At 51.9% G+C, this 18,470-nt stretch overlaps 1 protein-coding gene across 1 annotated transcript in view; it reads left to right on the top strand.

Annotated features, from left to right (window-relative positions):
• The window catches only part of CCDC180 (coiled-coil domain containing 180), a 66,492-nt gene that overhangs the window by 6,252 nt on the left and 41,770 nt on the right, over window positions 1–18,470 (top strand). Inside the window, 12 exon segments of the mRNA XM_047700849.1 lie at window positions 343–455; window positions 1,272–1,400; window positions 1,504–1,614; window positions 1,738–1,833; window positions 4,064–4,227; window positions 5,607–5,726; window positions 9,026–9,105; window positions 11,807–11,895; window positions 13,292–13,414; window positions 14,565–14,738; window positions 15,579–15,694; window positions 16,785–16,911. Of these exon segments, the coding sequence (XP_047556805.1) occupies window positions 343–455; window positions 1,272–1,400; window positions 1,504–1,614; window positions 1,738–1,833; window positions 4,064–4,227; window positions 5,607–5,726; window positions 9,026–9,105; window positions 11,807–11,895; window positions 13,292–13,414; window positions 14,565–14,738; window positions 15,579–15,694; window positions 16,785–16,911 (1,442 nt within the window).

The following is an 18,470-nucleotide window of genomic DNA, read 5'->3' on the forward strand; positions in this document are numbered from 1 at the left end:
AATGCCTGGAAGGTGGTAAGTGCTATTAAGTGTGGGTTACTCTTACTAGTGTACATATGTGCTTCTATAAAACTTTTTAACAAACATAACTGGTCCTGTTCTATACGTCCCATTCGGAAACTTTATCTGGCATTTAACTGTGGATGAAAACTTCAGTCCTTACAGCACTTAGGCATCACCTTTGTCTTTTCTGTTTTTCCTTAAGCCTCTGACCCTGTGGTTTGGTTTGGGGGTCCATCTCCTGAACCGAGGCACTTTCTGCCTTGCTGACTTCTCTTGGGCGCTCTCCCCACGCTTCGAAGCTCTGAGGGCCGCCTCCTCACCTCTGTTGTTCTCCCCCAGTTCCCGAGAGGCCCTGCACCCCCACCCTGGGCACCAAGGGAATGGACTCCCAGAGGCGGGACTATGAGAGTGCTCTGGGGAACTTTAAGAAGGAGATCGCCCAGATTGGGATGGTGAGAGTCCTCCCCCGTCCCACCCCCCCACTCCCAGCTCAGGGGTCCTGAGTGGCTCTCCAGTAGTGTAGATGGAATCAGAATAGCCATGTCTGAGTGGCTGATGGTGAGTGCTCGGCACACGCACAGCTAAGTCAGGTGCCGTTGTTTCTCCTAGTCTACAGGTGAGGCCCAGAACGTCTTGCCTGACTTGGCATGTAAGGGGCCAGGTGGGAACTGGACTCCAGAGCTAAGGCCAAAGCCCAGCCCTTGAGCTCCCTGCTCAGTCCTGCTAGGGGCAGGGAGGGGGGGGGCCCGGGGGCCGCTGGTCTTTCCACCCCCTGTCCGCTGTCACTTCACTCATCTGTCCCAGCTGTCTGCGAGCTCTACTTTCGCCTGTGGCTCTATGGCTTTGGTCATACAGCACAACTGAGCCTGTTTCCTCATTAGAAGTAAACTTGGGATTCTTGCACTGGGCACTTCTTTAATGACTATTTGTCGACTCCCAGCCATGGGCCAGGCCTGATGTCAGCACCTACTCCAGGGGCTGTGATGAGGAGCATGAGAGTCTGAGGACGAGGACAAGGGCTCAGCCCAGAGTGGAGCCCGTGGCACAAGGCCTGTGACCGAATAAATGGCGCTGGCCCTTGTACTCTGGCTGTGAACGGATTTGTAAATCCTAGCCCCTTAGGTCTAGAGAATAATTATCAGTTTTGAGGCAGGACCACAGTTGGCACTTCCCCAGCACAGGCCCCAGGGGGGTGGGGGCGGAGGGAGGGCCGGGCTCTCTGGTGGCATTGACCCCACAGCCGTGGTGGCCCTACTGGCCTGTTTTAGGAAATGGAACCTTTCATTTTGGAGCCAGGAATGCTTCTTATGAAAAAGCTGGTCGAGTCAGCTGAAGACATCAACCAACTCTTCAAGAAGGTGGAAAGCAACACCGACCTCAAATACTACACCATCGAAGTAGGGAGGGGTTCCCCTGTGGCCAGGCCCGCCCCACCCAGGTCCTGCTCCCTCCCTCCCAGCCTCTCTGTCCTCCCAGCCTGACCCAGGCTTCTCGGCCTAGACGCTGCTGGAGCTGTGGGATCAGGTGGCTGAGAAGTTCCAGTTCCAGAAGCAGGGGATCAAGGAGCTGGATGAGGCCCTGTATAAGGCCGAGTTCTCTCGGGCAGATAAAGTGAGTTGGCCTGCATGTGGGCTCGTCGTGATTTCTACCTGTGGGATTTATGAGGCCTCGTCTGTGTCCTTTTAGGGCTCCAAGAGAAGACAGTTGCTAACAATGGCACCTTTTTGTTTCTAGCTCAAAAGCGTGCTGAAGAAGTATGCGGAAATCATAGAGAAGACTTCCTACCTCATGCAACCTGACGTGTACAGGCTGATAAACAAGGAGGCCATGGTGAGTGGTCTGCACGTGCAAGGGGTCGGCCCAGAGGTGGAATGGGACCTGAGGATGCCCCAAGCCCCGTGTCTCAGGAACAGGGGTTTTCTCGTAGGTCACATTTCCAGGTAACTTGGGTTGGTCACTTGGGTTCAGAACCAGGGTTTTGGTTAAGTATTTTCAATAGAAATCTTTCTAAAGTACATGGCACCCATCCCTACTGTCTGAATCCCAGTGACCTAGCACAGGGTCACTGGTTTGAGCACTGATGGTTTTCTGAGCAGGTCTGGGCCCCGTCTTAGCTTCCCTTGTGCAGTGTCGTAGGTGCTAGATGATGAGCAGTCCTGCTCTCTGGGTGGTCTGTGCCCTCCTAAGTGACCCCAGCCTGCTCTGTTTTTCTGGTGGTTCTTGTCTGCCTTCCTGCTGGCTCTCAGTGCCTGTTGTTAAACCATGCCGGCCTCCTAGCTCTGTCCGCATCCCACCCTTGTCCAGCTGCTTTCTTTGGGTGTAGAAAACAAGAAATTCAAGGTTGTTCATAATGCCTCCAAAGTCAGAGTTAAGCCTGACTCCTTCGCCATGTGAAAGGACACTTGTGTATGTACATATGTATTTTCTTCCAGTATAAGTAACATTGCAGTGCTCTGGGAGTCTCAGGTGTATGGTACAGTGACCCAACACACCCGTACATTACTCAGTGCTCCTCATGACAAACGTGCTCTTGATACCCTTCACCTGTTTCACCCATTCCCCCCCCCCACCTCCCCTTCGTGACCACCAGTTCTCTATATGGAGTTTGGGGTTTTTTTTTGTCTTTTTGTTTGTTTGTTTGTTTTGTTTCTTCAGTTTGACACGAGTCAAATCCTATATTTGTCTTTTTCTGTCGGACTTATTCCACTTAGCACAGCACGCTCTGTGTCCATGCATGTTGTTGCTTCCTCTGGCTACTCAGGGGCACGTTTTGCCTGCACGGGCTTCTAGGCCCTGTGCAGAAAGTGGGGCCTCCCAGCAGTGTGCGGGAGTCCCGGACGAACCACAGACACGGAGCAGGCACAGACCTCCCTCTCCGCCACCCAGACGCGCAAGCTCCCAACATCACTCTGCTCCAGCACCTGGAACTCCCTGTCCATAAAATGGGGGTCACGATCCTTAAATACCAATGCTTGTTGCGGGGAGGAGGGGTAAAAGATGGCTCAGCAGTGGCCCCGGTCATTTGAAATAAGCAAGAGTCCCTAACTTTTATCCATTTGATCTGTTGTGGGGTGAGGGGGCGTCAGAGTTAGCAGCGTCCCGGGGATGTTTCATTGTTTGACTTCCACACGCTTACTTGACTCATTAGGATGGCTGCACTTGCTCCTGACTCCATGTGCATTTATCTCATGTAATTTCACAAAATCCCTATGCTGCCAATAGCATTAGCTTCAGATTATGGCTGCAGAATTGGAGGTTGAGGAAAAACCTGCCAGTGCTCCCCAACTAGGAAGTCTAGCTGGCAACAAACCTCAGGTTCTGGTGAAAATTATTACTAGAATTTCTACCCATTGAGTTCGGCAGGTTTCCACCCTTGCCCCAGGGAGGCGCCTCCCATGAGGGCTTTGGGCAGCTGTGGAGACACTTGGCTGCCGCACCCCACGGGGGCATGGGGGAGACTGCTCTCATAAAGGGGGCAGGCTACTAAGTAGCAGAACAGCGCCACACAATAAAGAATTGTCTCCGCTGCCTTACCAAGAATGCCCAGGGGAGGTTCACTGGGAAGACTGAGGACGAATGTTCTAGATCTGGCCTCATTTGGTAATTGGGTCTTCATTCTCATCATAACCATATGTGACTGATCCCTGTTGGCATAAGCACTCTGCTTTTGGAACAAATCTATTAACAAAACAAAACAATTAAACACTAAGAGTCCATGAGAGTGCTTATCTCCGGTGACCTAAAATCAGCTTCTTCAACAATCTGATATGGTCTTGGGGTTGGGTTGAGGGTACATAGTTAAGTCAGGGTTCATAGGTAAGCCTTCAGGAAAGGCCCCTGTCCCTGTCCATGGCCGCTCAGCCCCAGGCAACTTTGTTGAGTGCCCAGTGACCCCTCAGTGCCCTTCAGATGCTGTCACTGTCCTCTTTGGCCTTGCTGGGCCCAGGCCCTCTGCCTGCCGCTCACCTGGCTCCTCTTCCCATCATCCCTCTCCAACTGAGCCTTGTTCTGAGCCTGGAGAGCCCCCGCCTCGTGCAGAGCCTGCCTGCCTATATCACAGGTTATAAACCAAGCCCTACTGGGCAACCGGAGGGCCATCGCCCAGCTGTTCATCAACCTCACGGAGGCCACGCTGCAGCAGGAGCTCCACAGCCACCGCCACTGGCAGAACCTGGTGGACGCCTGGAAAGATCTCAAGAAGCAGGCTCTGGTGCAGAGTTTCGGGTCCGTGGCTGCCCACCCTGCCCGTAGCCCCTCCATAGCCTCCCTGGGAGGCCGGCACAGTAGGCCTGTGGCCCTCGCCCTCCCTTTTCTGTTGGGACTCCAGAGGCCTGCTGTTCTTCTGGGGTGGAAAATAGGTGCTTCTTTTCTTTTCAAGTCTCAGTAGATCAAAGTAGAAAGAAGAAATTAAAAATCACCACTAATTTCAGCATGGGGAGAAGCACAGCTGATATTTTGGTATATTTCCTCCCAAGCTTTTTTAGACCCACACTGCATATGTCGCTTATGGATCTTAATTTCCTCCATAAACATGATCACATAAGCATTTTCGGAGCCCGGTACAAATTGTTTGAAAACATCCGTCTGATTATCTGCCCAATTTCCACACTACTGCTGCATATAACCCTGTTACTGGGTTAGGGAGAATGAGGGTTCCTCAGGCATTGGTACTTCCTGCCTTCTGGTATCAAGTTTCACCTCAGGGAGGGAGGGAGAGGGCCCATCTCCATGCTTCTGCCGCCAGGTGGCCCTTTTGTTAATAGGGACACAAGGATCCTGAGGCTTCTGGCCAACAAGCAAGGCTTTTTTTTTGCTTGCTGGGCCAAGATGTCTGAGGATGCCAAAGGATGTCTGTCTGTCCGTCTGCATGGTGCATCTACAGCCCATCTGTACACCTGAATTTCCCTTTGGAGAACACCAGAATCTGACACCAGGGAGGAGTACTGAGACCTGGATCCATCTGTACTTTCCCTGTGACCTTGATCAAGCACTTGAACGTCTCAGAGCCTCTGTCTCCTTATGCAAAGCAGACCCGATGATGGGCCAGTGTTAGGGTTTCAGTAATGATCAAGATGCTATATGGAAAGTGAGTCGTCTGGGCCTGGGCCTGGAGATTGTTACAGATGTCAATAATCATCAACAGTGATGACAGGAGCTAACATTTATGGGGCATTTCCCCTGAGCCAGGCATGGTCTGAGGGGCTTTGCTTGCATTATCTTACTGGGTCCTTGTAAGTGTCAGGCAAGGAAGGTACTCTTTATAAGGTCTATTACAGAAAAGGAAACAGATTCAGAGGTGGGGAGGGACTTGCCCAAGGTCACAGAGCTGGCAGGCAGCAGTCAGAACCCACACCTAGATCTGTGCCTGCTGGTCACATGCTCTTAGTGCCGGAACCTCCCTGGTGGCTCTCTAGTTCTTCTCTCTCGCCTTCCACCCTCCCTCCTTTCATCATTGTCCCAGAGGCCCTTAGTGGGGAGGAAGCAGCTGGAGGGTGTAAGGGTACTTAGATTCAGAATGTTCTCACCACGGGTCTCATCCCCTCTCTCCCTTCTGCCCTGCCTCTCCTCTCCTCTCCGTGGTACCAATGCATCTGGATCCCCAGTGAGTTCATGGCCAGTGAGAGGATCCAGGCTCCTCCAGGTGTGAGGAAGGAGATGGAGAGCATGCTGAAGGACCAGAAAGCCCTGCAGCAGAAGCGGCTGGAGCATCTCTGCACCATCTGGTATGCTGCGGGGGCGGGGGGGGGGGGGGGGGTGGGGGTGGGGGCTCCAGTGAGGGGTGCTGTGGGGGAGGCAGGCACAGTCCTCTGCATTGACCATTCTCCTGGAGCATCCCCCAAGCCAGGCCATTTCTTTCTTCCCTAGTCCTGTGCTGGTCGCCTGGGCCCACGTTCTGGGGGCATTCCAGCCACAATGGCAACAAAGAACAGGATGTATTTGCTGAGGAGACAAGTTTAGTGTGACTGTGCCAAAAAACTTGGAAGGAGGCAGTGGTGGGGGGTGGGTGGGCAGGCTGAGTGGGCGGGGAGGGAGCAGGTTCAGGGGCTGGACTTGCTCCTAAGAGCTGGTGGGGAGCATATGGCTCCAGCAGCCTCGCAGTTTGGAGGGTGAGTGGGAGCGTCCGAGGCTGGAGCCTGAGGTCCTTGAAGAGGCTGCTGCCACCAGACGAGGAACCTGTCAGAGGCCGGGGCTGCGCCCCTTCAGCCCTGGGCTCACCCAGCTCTGACCCCATAATAAGCTGGTGAGGCACACAGTGAATGTGCTACACCCTGGAAGCCCGCTGCCCGGGGATCCTGTAGCATCCTGCCTCAGCAGCAGGACGGAGCACGCGTGGTCCAGACAGCGGAAACACTTCACGTGCTGGGAGACGCTCCTCCTCTTCCTGTGTGCCTTGGTCCCTCCCACGCCTGTGAGGGGGCCCTGCTTATCTCCCCACCACAGAGCCGACGTTCTCCTCTGGTGTCAGTGACCATTAGAACCCCAGCCAGTCTCCCCCGGCCGGCACTTTTCCATGCTGGTGCAAAATCAACAAGGTGGATAAAAATCTCCACACAAGATGAAGCGCTTTTCTTGTTTTCTGTAACTCTACTTTTTCTGAGTCCCTGTTTGTGAAACCGGGCCAAACTCAGGTCTTTCTTGGGGTTGTAGCCGTTGAGGTGAAGCCATGATTCCCCACGGGAAGCCACATGAAGGGGTCTGTTCCTCTGTGTTTGATCCACCCAGTTGCCCCGGGGCAGCTGCCCTCACCTCTAGACAGCTGGCTGCAGGAATCTTGAGGCTACTCTGTGCCCCTGTGGCCTCACACCCAGGGAGCTGTTTTTCTCCTGGTACCCGGGTCTTACAGCTGCTCCCCAGCCTTCCACCAGGAAGGAGGACCCAGGCTGCCCCTGCCAGGCAGCCGTCCTCTCTGCCCGCCCCTGTCCCCAGCCCCCTTCTGTTGGGTGAGGAGAGAGCTCCGGGTCCTCAGGTCTCAGCTGCCAGCCCAGCTCCCCTCCCCTGGGCTCTCAGCCCTCTCCCGCCAAGGTTTCCCCTCCCCAGTGCTCTAGGCTCCCCGGAAAACTTAGATTTTGAGACAAGATCCAGAAAGATTTCTAGGCTGCTGTCTTTTCTACCCTGCCATATCCTGCACATAGGCTGTGAACACATAGGCTGGCTACCTGCCTGAGTGAAGGGAGAGACAGGGCCAAAGACAGGGAGGAAAATGCATTTCCTGGTGCTTCTGGCCCCTGCTGGGAAGGTAGGGTGCCTTCTTGTCAAGCCCCAAGGAGCTGTCTCAAGGAGCTACCTCATATGGGATTCCATATCCCATCCTCCCATAGCTCCAGGCCTTACTCCTGAAACCCCAGAGGCCTGGACTTTATTTCTCTGCTCATGCAGAGGCCCTCTGTAGGCTTGTGGGCACTGGTGTCGCAGGGCTGGGGGGGTCTTGATAAGATTCCCAGAGCTCCCAAGAGATAGTTTTCCAAAATCCTAGGAGTATTTCCGTGGATTTTCCTGGATCTGATAAGCATATGTGCATATAATTTTAAAATATTTTTTAATTCAATTTTTATTTTGGAGTGATGTTAGACTTACAGAAAACTTAAAAAGATAGTGCATAGAATTCCTGTAGACCCCTTACCCAGTTTCCCCTACTATCATTATCTTAAATACAAAACTAGGAAATAAACTCACGCATTCCCATTAACTAGGCACCAGATGTTTTCAGATTTCACCAATTTTCTGCCACTGCCCTTTTTCTGTCCCAGGATCCAAGCCAGGACAAAGTACTGCTCTTAGTATAATGTTTAGACTTGAGATTATGCTGTGCGAGTCTCGGACTTATCTTTTGCTCTTTACCATCCCACCATAAGTAGGGTGCCCAAGGCCGTCCTGGGTTACACATCTTGTCCTGGTATAATCATTAATAGACTCCCTCTCTTCATCATCAAAGATGTCCTGGTTTGGGACAATACGTTATATGGTCCTCATTGTATGCATCTTTCCATACCATTAAATTTAGTGGTTTAAAACAACAAGCTGTTTCTCACCATTCTGTGGGTCATTTCCCACAGGATGTTTCCCTGGTCTGGGCTGGCCGGGCTGAGGCTAGATGGTCAAGAATGGCCTCACTCCCGTGTCTGGAGCCTGGACTGGAACAGCTGAGGCTTCTCTGGTAGAAGAGGCAGAGATACCTGCAACAGGAGAGAGAAAGGGGAGAACACAAGCTTTTCCACCTTGCAGCTCATTTGCTAATGCCTCATTGGCTAAAGCAAATCACGTGGCCTGGCCCAGCGCAGGGGTGGAGAAGTAGACGGAGGGGAGCAGCTAAGGATATTGGCCCGTTTTTCAATCTGCCACATGATCTTCAGTGACTTCAGAAGAGAATGCACTGTGCTTTATTTAGACAGAATCCAGTTGTTGGATATGAAGTTTGTTTATGATTTTTTGAGTGCTTATAAACACTACTGTTAAGCATGTCTTAATGCATAAACTTTGTATGCATTTATACTGTTATCTCGAATTCGGTTCCTAGAAGTAGGCAAGTAGGCTTCCTTTGTCCAGTCATGTAAGCCATTTGTTTTTTTTCCATTAAGGAAATTTAGTTTCTTTTCTTCCTTCTCCTTCTTCTTATTTTCTTTTTTTGGGGGAGGGCAGTGGGGGGAGAGCGAGAGTGCACATGCGCATGAGGTGGGGAGTAGGTGGGGAGAGGGAGAGAGAGAATATTAAGCAGACTCCACACTAGCTGCATCTCACGACCCCGAGATCATGACCTGAGACGAAATAAGGAGTTAGGCACTTACCCAACTGAGCCACTCGGATGTCCTTGGCTTTATTTTCTAAGTAACAGACTTGGTAATATTAGTAGACCTCTTATGAGTTATATTTTTGGTACCAGGAAGTCCCCAACAAGTCAACTATTTCTTTGATATTTATATAGATACCACATAATACTGGGGCCACGTGCCTGAAGATGCTACCAGTTCTGGTAAGTGAACGTTCTATACAAGCATGGCTTACTTGTCCTATATTCCTTCCCCAGTGACCTTCTACCCCCCAGTTACAGCAAAGCTCAGCTGACTGAATGGCATTCTTCTCTCAACTCCCTCAATAAGCACCTTGGTGAGTGAAGTCTGTGGGATGCCACCTGGGTCTCTTCAGAACCTGTTCAAGTAGTAGCCAGTCATTTATGTGAGAGCCTGTCATAAACTCAGAAGTGGGGCACATCCCCCTAGAGGAGGGAGGGTATGCAGATGCAAGCATGAGCTCTGAGGGTTCACATAAAATCTCCCAAACCTTGCATGGTAGAGCACCTTTCCTCCCTCCCACAGCTTCCTGGTCTCTTCCCCGTTGGCAGCCATGCCATCCACACACTCTGATCCCTTAACCAGCAGGAAGCCAGAGGGATGGCTCTGATGACCTTCTGTGAGGACAGCTTGGGGGCCAGGCCCTGGGCATAGGGGATACCAAGCATGTGGTCTTGTGGTCAGAGAGACTTGGGTTTGACCCCCCAGCTCTGTGCTGTTCCAGCTGTGTGACCTTGGGGAAGGTGCAGCCTCTCTTGGCCTCGAACTGCTCCTCTGTAAAATAGGGATCTAAGAGGAACAATAAAGGTACCTACCTTGTGGGGTTGTTGTGGGAATCACATCCTACAGTCCGGTCGTCCGTAGTTCAATGCCTGGCTTACAAGAGAGGCTCAATAATAAATGGTAATGTTTAGAAATGCTCTATATCAAGGATCCTCAAACTCCCACCCACGGGCCCCTGCTTATTTGCAAGTAAGTTTTGTTGGAACACAGCCCTGCCCGTTTGTTCCCATATTGTCTCTGGCTGCCTCTGCTCTACAGCAACAGAAACGAATAGTTGCAGGGCACCTGGGAGGCTCAGATGGTTAAGTGTCTGCTTTCGGCTCGGGTCATGATCCCAGAGTCCTGGGATCTGCCCCTTCCCTGCTTGTGCTCTAGTTCTCTCTCTCAAATAAATAAGTTCTTTTTTTTTTTTTTTTAAGAATTTATTTATTTATTTGACAGAGAGAGATCACAAGTAGGCAGAGAGACAGGCAGAGAGAGAGAGGGGGAAGCAGGCTCCCTGCTGAGCAGAGAGCCCGATGTGGGGCCCGATCCCAGGACCCCAGGATCATGACCTGAGCCGAAAGCAGAGGCTTTAACCCACTGAGCCACCCAGGCGCCCCTCAAATAAATAAGTTCTTGAAAAAAAAAAAAAAAAAAAAGAGTAGCTTCAACAGAGACTCTATGTCTGGCAAAGCTGGCAGTATCTACTATCTAGCCGTTCATAGAAAATGTTTGCCAAGGCTTGCTCTGGAAGACATAGGATATTTCCATCTCCTTTGAGGCTTACAGCAACCTGGTAAGGTCGGTAGTGTCATTGTCCCCCTGTGATAAGGAAGAACTCAGAGGCATAGAGAGGTGAGGTATCCTGCCCATGGTCACACAGCTAATGAAGTCACGCTTGAACTTGACCTGGGTACTTCGGTTAAGAGTACCCACCGTTGCTCCCAAGGCTCTCAGGTTTAGAATTGCGAAGGTATTATAATACCAAGGTAAGAGCCCTAAGACCCTCAATAATAGCAATGACTGCCATTTAGCAGGCACCTGCTAGGGACGGGAGTGGGCCCGGGCCTCGGTACACAGCAGGGTGGCTCCTTGGGTGTTTCCCATCCAGGGTGGGGGTCAGGCTATGCAGGGTGTTACAGCGGGGAGCAGGCAGGTGACCAGCATGTTTCTGGGGACGCAGCTCCGTTATGGGTCATAGGAGACCTTGCGGGGGAAGTGTTCTTCCAGTCAAGAAGAGCAAGGCAAGAGTTAGCCAAACCCAGGGCTGAGAGGAGATTTTCTAGCAGGAAGAATAGCATGTGAGAAGGCTCACGGGCAAGACAGAGCTGAGGCCTTTGGGGAAAGGAGAACATCGCAGGAGAGGCTGGGCCCCGGGGCCCAGACCGTGCCAGCCTCGTCACCATGTTGGGGGAAGCTGGGCTTTCTGTGGTTGGAGCAGGAACCCAGGGCAAAGTTCTGAGCTGGGAGTGATGAGGTCAGAGTGGGAAGAGGTCAGAAGGGTACAGGAGTGGAAGCACAGATCACTGTGACTTCAGGGGATGGGTGGGGACGTGCTCACCAAGGGAGATGCCCTGGGGCTGGAGAAACCAGCTTTAGAGCTTCTCCTTGTCGGTTCCACTACATACCTGTCCTCCCCTGTCCTGTGTCCGCCATCTACCCAGCTTCCATCCACCCTGTCCTCCTCCTCAGCCCTCATCCAAAAAAACAAAAACAAAAACAAAAACCCCGCTGCAGAATCTTTGTGCTTTCAGTTTCTAGAACTTCTCAACTGCATGTCTTAGACACCAAGAGTCACACAATGAGTTTATTAGAAAGTGGGAAACAGTAGTCGGGGAGGAGAGAAAAATCAGCCGCCTTCTGAGTGTTCCACCAAACCTTTCACTTCTTAGGGAATTAACCACAGACGTGATCCGTAAACTCTTGTTAATTTGCACCCTTGGTATTGTTTTATGATTTGGTGCAACCCTCTGAAAAGAATTTCATTAGCCTTGACATGGAGTCAAGAATCAGGGTCAGAATAGATTCAGAACAGATAAAGGCAACTCCTCGTTCCAAGCCCTTCTCTTGGGGTGTCACAGACTTTGTGAGGAAGGGAATCCCAGCCCCTGCTCCGAATCGAGACCACGGATCTCACCTCAATTATCTTCGCTAAGGGGAGAAGTTGCCTCCCTTGCAGAGGGTAAACTCTTTCTAATGTCCCCTCTTCCTTCTGGAAGAGCAGCTGACATGTTTTCTTTCTGTCCACGGAGACACCTGCCACATAGACAGCATGATGCGGATCCGCCTGCAGTACGAGAAGACGTGGCAGGAGTGCCTGGCCCAGGTGCAAACGTGCAAGGTGGGGGCCCCTCCCGCCCCACCCCTGCCCTCCTCCAGCCTGGATTCCCCTCCACCCCCTCTGCCCGGACCCCTCCTCCCCAGCTTTTCCCACCTGTCACTCAGGGTGGAGCCCAGCCTGATCTCCTCCAGGAAAACGTCCCAACCCCATGGGGGCGGTGATACACTCTGACCATGTCAGCCTTCAGCCTTGACCATCTGTACCCCTTACAGCACTTGACATTGATCCAGGGCAGGTCGGACCAGGGGGTTATTTCCAGGGCTTCGCTTCCGTAAGTGAGTGCACCCACTGCTGTCACACCCAGCTTCTGTCCACCCTGCTGGCCCCCGTCAGAGGGCGAGACCGTGGGTCCCTCACAGACTACTTCCATGACAGTGCCTGCTTTTTTGGGGTACAGGAAGATAATTTGGGCAGAATGCCCCCTCCTGCCTCCTGGCTCCGACAAGTTCCTGCTCCTCCTCCCGTCATGAGTCTGTGCAGCTTTTGTTCTGCCCCCGAGACTCTGGGGTGAGCAGAATTCACGGGGAGCAGAGTACTTCATGGTATCAGGCAGGGTCCAGTGCTCTGTGGCCTTAGGGCCAGCCACGTGCCTCTCAGTCAGGTTTTTCAGGGTGTCAAGCCTCAGAAGTAAAGCATGGAGGGAGAGAAGGGTGGAAACCTTTGCTCCTAGACCCTAGGAGAGCCTTCCCAGCACCATGCCCCTGAGGATTTCCTCCCTTCATCCCTGCTGCTGCCTGGGACCTCCGCAGGAGCTCAGGGGCCCTCAGTGCTGACTCTTGTGCCCATCCTACTTCTCTTTGTCAGGCTCAGCAGGGGCTAAGTTGAAGTCAGCACACACCCCAGGAGTGTCTTAGGCTGGACAGGAAGGGCCCTTGGTATTCCTGTTCAGCAGCATTGAAAGCTTACAACTATAGACAATTTTTATTTGGGGAGATTGGTTTATATTAGATTTTGTACATAAACCAAGGCTTTATTAATATGAAGAAGACTGCTTTCCAGATGGCATAATAGGAATTCAGTTACAGGAAGTAGGAGCCCGTCTGACTTGTAGCCACACCGAGGCCGTTAGCATGGCTGATTATGTCTCTGGGGTCTGCAGGAGGACAGTTCTGAATTCAGGTCCCAGCCCCCCACTTGCCAGATGTGTGGCCTCCAGCAAGTTCCTCTGCTTCTCTGAGCCTTGGTTTCCTCATCTGTCAAGTGGGGCTAAGTGAGAGAACAGGGATAGTGCACAGCGCCTGTACTCTGTGGGCCGACCGTAAAGATGGACCATCTCTACCGCTGGGAGGGTTTCTCCTGAGGCTGGGTGAGAGGCAGACCTCAGGGGGCAGGGCCAGGCCCTGAGGTGAAGCCCTCCCCCCGTCCTAAGCCAGACTCTGCCCTGGTTCCCCTCCAGAAGCAGCTGCTGGACTGCAAAGCCTTCACTGAGGAGGAGGCAGAGAGCCTGGTGAGCCCACACTTCTTCCAGATGGTGGGCGAGCTGCAGAGCAAGGTGGAGGAGGAGCTGGAGCTCTTGGATGTGCGTAGCTGGGGACCCGCACAGCTGGAGAGTGGGGTGGGTGGTTGGGGGCAGCAGTCACCTGGAGTGCCCCGCTATGAGAAGACCGGAGTCCGGGGGCCCCAAACTTTCTTGTCACCAGTGAGACCATTTCCCCGGTCCTGGCTGCCCCTCTGGGGTAGTTCTCTGCACGGGGCGCTCTGGGCTCCCCTGTGACACGCGCCCCCCCCCCCCCCCCCCCCCGCCCTGCTGCCCAGTGACAGCCGCGCTGCCCAGGGCTGGGGTAGGGAGAGTTCCTCTGAGCCCTTGTCGAGTCTGCATGCCCAAGGGCCATGAGGAGCAACAAGCCCCTGCCCCAAGATGCTTAGGATCAGGACCTGGGTGGGGAAACATTTTCTGCTAAGCGCTGGATAGTAAATATTTCAGTTCCCTGGAGACTGTCAAGTCTCTGTAACAACTTCTCACTCCGTTCTTGTTACACAAAAGACAATTTTATTTGTGAACACTGAAATTTGAATTTCATATAATTTCCACATCATTTGGTATCTTTGTCTGATTTTTTTGTTCAGCCATTAAAAAAATGTAAAATTAGCTTAGCTCTCAGGGCCACATACAAAAAAGGCAGAGGGCCAAATTTAGTTCTTAGACCAAGTTTGCTGCCCCCGGACCCCAATGAGAGCATAAAATACAACCACGAAATGGGGAGAGGTGAGGATTTAACAGCCGAGAATGGTGTTTGGCTCAGATGCTGAGAATCAGGGAACTCCAAAGAAGGAAACCTGCCCAGGCTGAGATGGGCGTGGCCCGCCTGAGTACCCAGGCTGGCGTCTGGGGTGGCTCCTGCTTTCTTCTAGGCCCCAAACCTCCCCTTCTTCCCACTAGTGACTTCAATGCATATGGGACAGATCTAGAGATGGGACTTCAGGCTCAGCCAGAATGAGGGCATGGCTTTGGGCAGACCAGAAGCTGTTCCAGAGGAGGGAGAGCCATGAACCAGTGTGTGACAGGAAGATGACCCCAAGGGATGGTGCCCAGGCAGTGATGGCGACGCCGGTCATTGGAGAGGTGGGGCCTCCACTGGCTGGCGAGGGAGCCCTGTGAGGGGGTGGCCTTCTTCTCACCCTGGGCCCATTGGCCTTCAAGCTCCCTTCTCTGGGTTCTGCCACTGCAGATATCCTTCGAGGGCCTGGCAAAGCAGACAGAATGGCAGAGCTCAGATCTCTTCAGCTACTTCCAGGAGGCCGTGCAGCTGTGGGAGGCACATCAGAGCACACTGTCGGTGCTGGATCTGGAGCTGGAGAAGAGGATGGAGCAGCTGAGGCAGAAGCGCAACCTGGACGAGAAGGTGTGGTCTCTCACCCCCCAGAAGCCCCTGTGGGGATGGAAGGGAGGGCCACACCCAGTCAGTCAGTTGCCCGATGGCTCTGCTGGGCGGCCTGTAACCTCAGTGGGCATTCATATTACAAAAACAAAAATAAAATAACCCACCATATTTATCATAGAGTAAATAAAAGTTAACCCCAAACTTATCTTAGATTCAAATGTAAAACCTCAAGCTGTAAGACTTACACAGATGGAGAAATCAAGGCTCACTTTGGTCATGGGCTAAATGGGAGTAGAAGAAATCCACCTGTTAGGTCTGGGCTAGTGATGGGTCCCTGGACCCAAACGTGTCTGTAAGAGTGTGCATGAGAGACAGACTGGGGTGGGGTGCGGAGCTTCTACCTATGGCAGTCACCCCGTGCCCACAGGAGATGAGCTGGGCCCCCACCCCCCTTGCCTTCACACAATCTAGGAAATGGAGGGACACACCCAGCATCTGATTTTAAATACAATTGGTTCAAAGAGAGCAAGGGGCGGGCACCGTGGGAGGGTGTGGGGGGTGGCCTGCCGAGGCGGTGTGGGTATAGGGACGTGTCCCTGAGGAGTCCCATCTGAGTTGGGTCTCCAGGGATGTAAAGTAGACAGAGAAGAACATTATCGACAGAAGAGCCCAGAGCATTGAGGGTAAGTGAGGTAGCACATTTGGTGCCCCCTTTTCTAGGAAAAAGCCCTGTGTTTGCCCTGAGGCACTTGCCCCTTGGTTCTGGTGGTAGGGTCTCTGCATGTCACTCATAGGCATTCGGTGAGTTTTGAGTTTTGGTAACTCACATCTGCTTCCTTGTATTTTGGGGGTGGCTGCCAGGCCCTGGAAGCCCACCTGGATAAGCTCTTGGACCAACTGAGGCAGCAAAGCGACGAGGAAACACTGAAGATTCACCTGGAAAAAGCCAAAGATTTCCTGAAGAATATGAAATCCAGGTAGGCAGACCAGATCCCAAAGACAGACGGGAATGGCCTGAAATTCATATTTAAGATCAGAGGCCGCCTGCTTAGGAGCCCAGGGTGTGCTCAGCGAGCTCAAGATTAAAATGTTGCCTCTAGCTTTGGAGAATGTCCTAGTGGTCCTTCTAACACAGAAGCTTCCAGGAAGAACTTTCCTCTGAAAAGTTTATGGAAGAAGATTTCAAGGCCATGTAGTTTAAAGGTCAAGAGCATGGGCCCTCCCACTACCTTTTCGGATTTTAAAACATAGATGCTCTTTCTTAAAGACAAAAAAGTTAACCAATACAAACATGTAGAAATTTCCCCCTCATTCCTGCCCACCTCGTCTTTTTCATGGGTGTGTACATTTATTTATGTGGATGTAAACACATATACAGTGTTTTTTTCAATAAAGGTTGACTCAGGCGATGCAAGTAGATCTCTAACTGCAGATAGATATCCGTTTTCTAATGCCCAGAATTCATCAATATGGGTGCTTCATAATGGTCAAACCATCGCCCAGTTGATTAGCTCTTTAAGATTGGTTCCACTTTCACAATATTAAAAACAGTACTCTGTGAACTGTCTTGTATCTTTGTGCCTTTATACAACTGATTCTATAGGGACCATTCACAGAAATGACACTGCACTGCCAAATGATTGCAGTACTTAGCTTGAGTACTTAGCTTCCGAAGTGTATCTTGAGGCAGGTAAGTCACCTCCTCTCCTTATCTGGGAGACACATAAAGCCTGATCCCTGGAGCCTAGAGGTTTGATGGGATCATGTAGGTCAAGTTCAAGCACAGGGTTAGGACCGTGGACAGGAAATGGGAACACGTGTTATAACAAACAGAGAACTCTTCCATGTGTGTTTTCCAAATGTTCTACAAAAAGTGTGTATTCCTTGTAGGATCAGAAAAATAGCAAAACAAACCAAGGATTGCCAAAGCTAAAGGAAACTTGGGCATTGGCTCTGTGTGGCCCCCAGCCCATTTCCCAGCAGCCTGGGGTGTGGCTCTGGGTTGGGGTCCCCCCAACTCAGTGGACCCCCCCCCTGCCTTAGACCCCCTCCTTCACTCCCTCCCAGGTATGAGTGTTTCCACAAGCTCCTGACGAAGGAAGCGACGGAGTACCCAGTGATCATAGTGGAAGAACTGAACTCCTACAGCTCCGCCCTCAGCCGACACTTCTACGTTCGGGAGATCTTTCAGCAGGTATGGAGAGTGGTGCAAACACCCAGCCACTCCCGGAGAAGCAAAGGGGAAAGGGTATCTTTTAGCTCTGATCTGCCTTCCCTTCCATACCTTCACGAACCCCTTCTCGGTCAGGACAGCAAGCGGTAAGAAGCCGAAGGTGTTTCTGAAAGAGACCTTCTCTTTCTTAGATTAAAAGGGGTTGAAGGGCTCCGAATTCAGGCCTCAGGCTTGTATGGAATTATGAAGAAAAGACGATTTTCTAGGACTCTGAATTTCATTCATCTTCCCCACCACTGCCACGTAGTGTCCTATAATACAGCTAGGACCTACCCTCTCTCCCCTCAGGAGTCCACCCCCCACCCCTGCCCACTTCCCCCTACCCACCCCCCACCCCGCCAGCCTTCCTCAGCCTTCTCTGTGGGCAGCCCTCTGTCTCCACACATCCCAGAGCCAGCCAGTCTTCCACTACCAGGGACTAATGTCCCAACCACTCACGTTCCTCGGCCCCTGTCCCTGCTCCTCTCACCAGGCGTGCTTGTGTGTTGGTGGCTGGCAAAGAGAGGAGCACAGAATATCCCAGAGTAGGTGTTTCCTGAAGGGCAGGTTACGTCTCACTAACTTTGATGCAGCTTCACTTGCCCTTCGCACAGTGTCTTGCACATGATTCGGACACAGTGAATATTCCCTGGTGAATGCATGACTAGCTGGAACGTCCTGTCCTGACCCTCCTAGAGTTTGTCTCCTTCCCACCCAGCCAGCCATTGTCCTGCATGGCCAGACCGGACACTACTTGCAGTTATCACTAAACCTGGCCAAGGCTTTCTCGCATGCACAGGGTCCCCAGCTACTCTGAGAATCCCTGGAATCCCTGCAGAGAGGAAGGATCTCTGTTTCAGTCAATAGTAAATGCTTCCTCTGGCGCCTAGGTTGAGGGGGAGCTCACCATCTGCACTTTGAGATTGGTCTGCTTGCCTCGGTTCATGTTGAGTATCTATTGTGATCTCCATGGCACAAGGGAAGACCTTGAGCTCTGTCGGCCTTAAGGAGCTTGGCTGAGGTCACTCAGCTTGAAAGGAGCTGGGATTCCAATCTGGACCTGCGAATTCTACAGTCCACAGTGTTATCCATGGCGCAGTATATTCACGACTCATGTAGAGTCTATGAAACAAGGAATTTGTAGGGTTAATGAAGGGGCTCCCAGGTCATGTAAATCATGTTCATTCTGTATGTTCACACCCAGCACTGGGAGCTGCAGACCCCTGCCCCTTGGTCTGCATCCCTCGATTTATACTTTCTTGCTCTTTGCCCCAGATCACCACAAAAATGTCAGAATGAGAGTTCGTTTACTGATAATGCCTATTGTGGGATAGAAAGATTTGCAAGCCTGCTTGGGATTAAGGAAAACTGATTCTCCGGTTTGGGAACACTGATTACCGCAGGAAAATAAGTAGTCAAGGCCATGTCAGATGTTGAAGGGAAGGGGTGGGTGCTTCTACTTAAATGAGAAGAGATGCCCTTAGAAGTGGCACTCTGGAGAAAGGCAGTGCTGCTCACTCAGTGCCCTGTGGTTTTTCTTT

Source organism: Lutra lutra, chromosome 13, assembly GCF_902655055.1.
Source record: "Lutra lutra chromosome 13, mLutLut1.2, whole genome shotgun sequence".
Classification (NCBI taxonomy): Eukaryota; Metazoa; Chordata; class Mammalia; order Carnivora; family Mustelidae; genus Lutra; species Lutra lutra.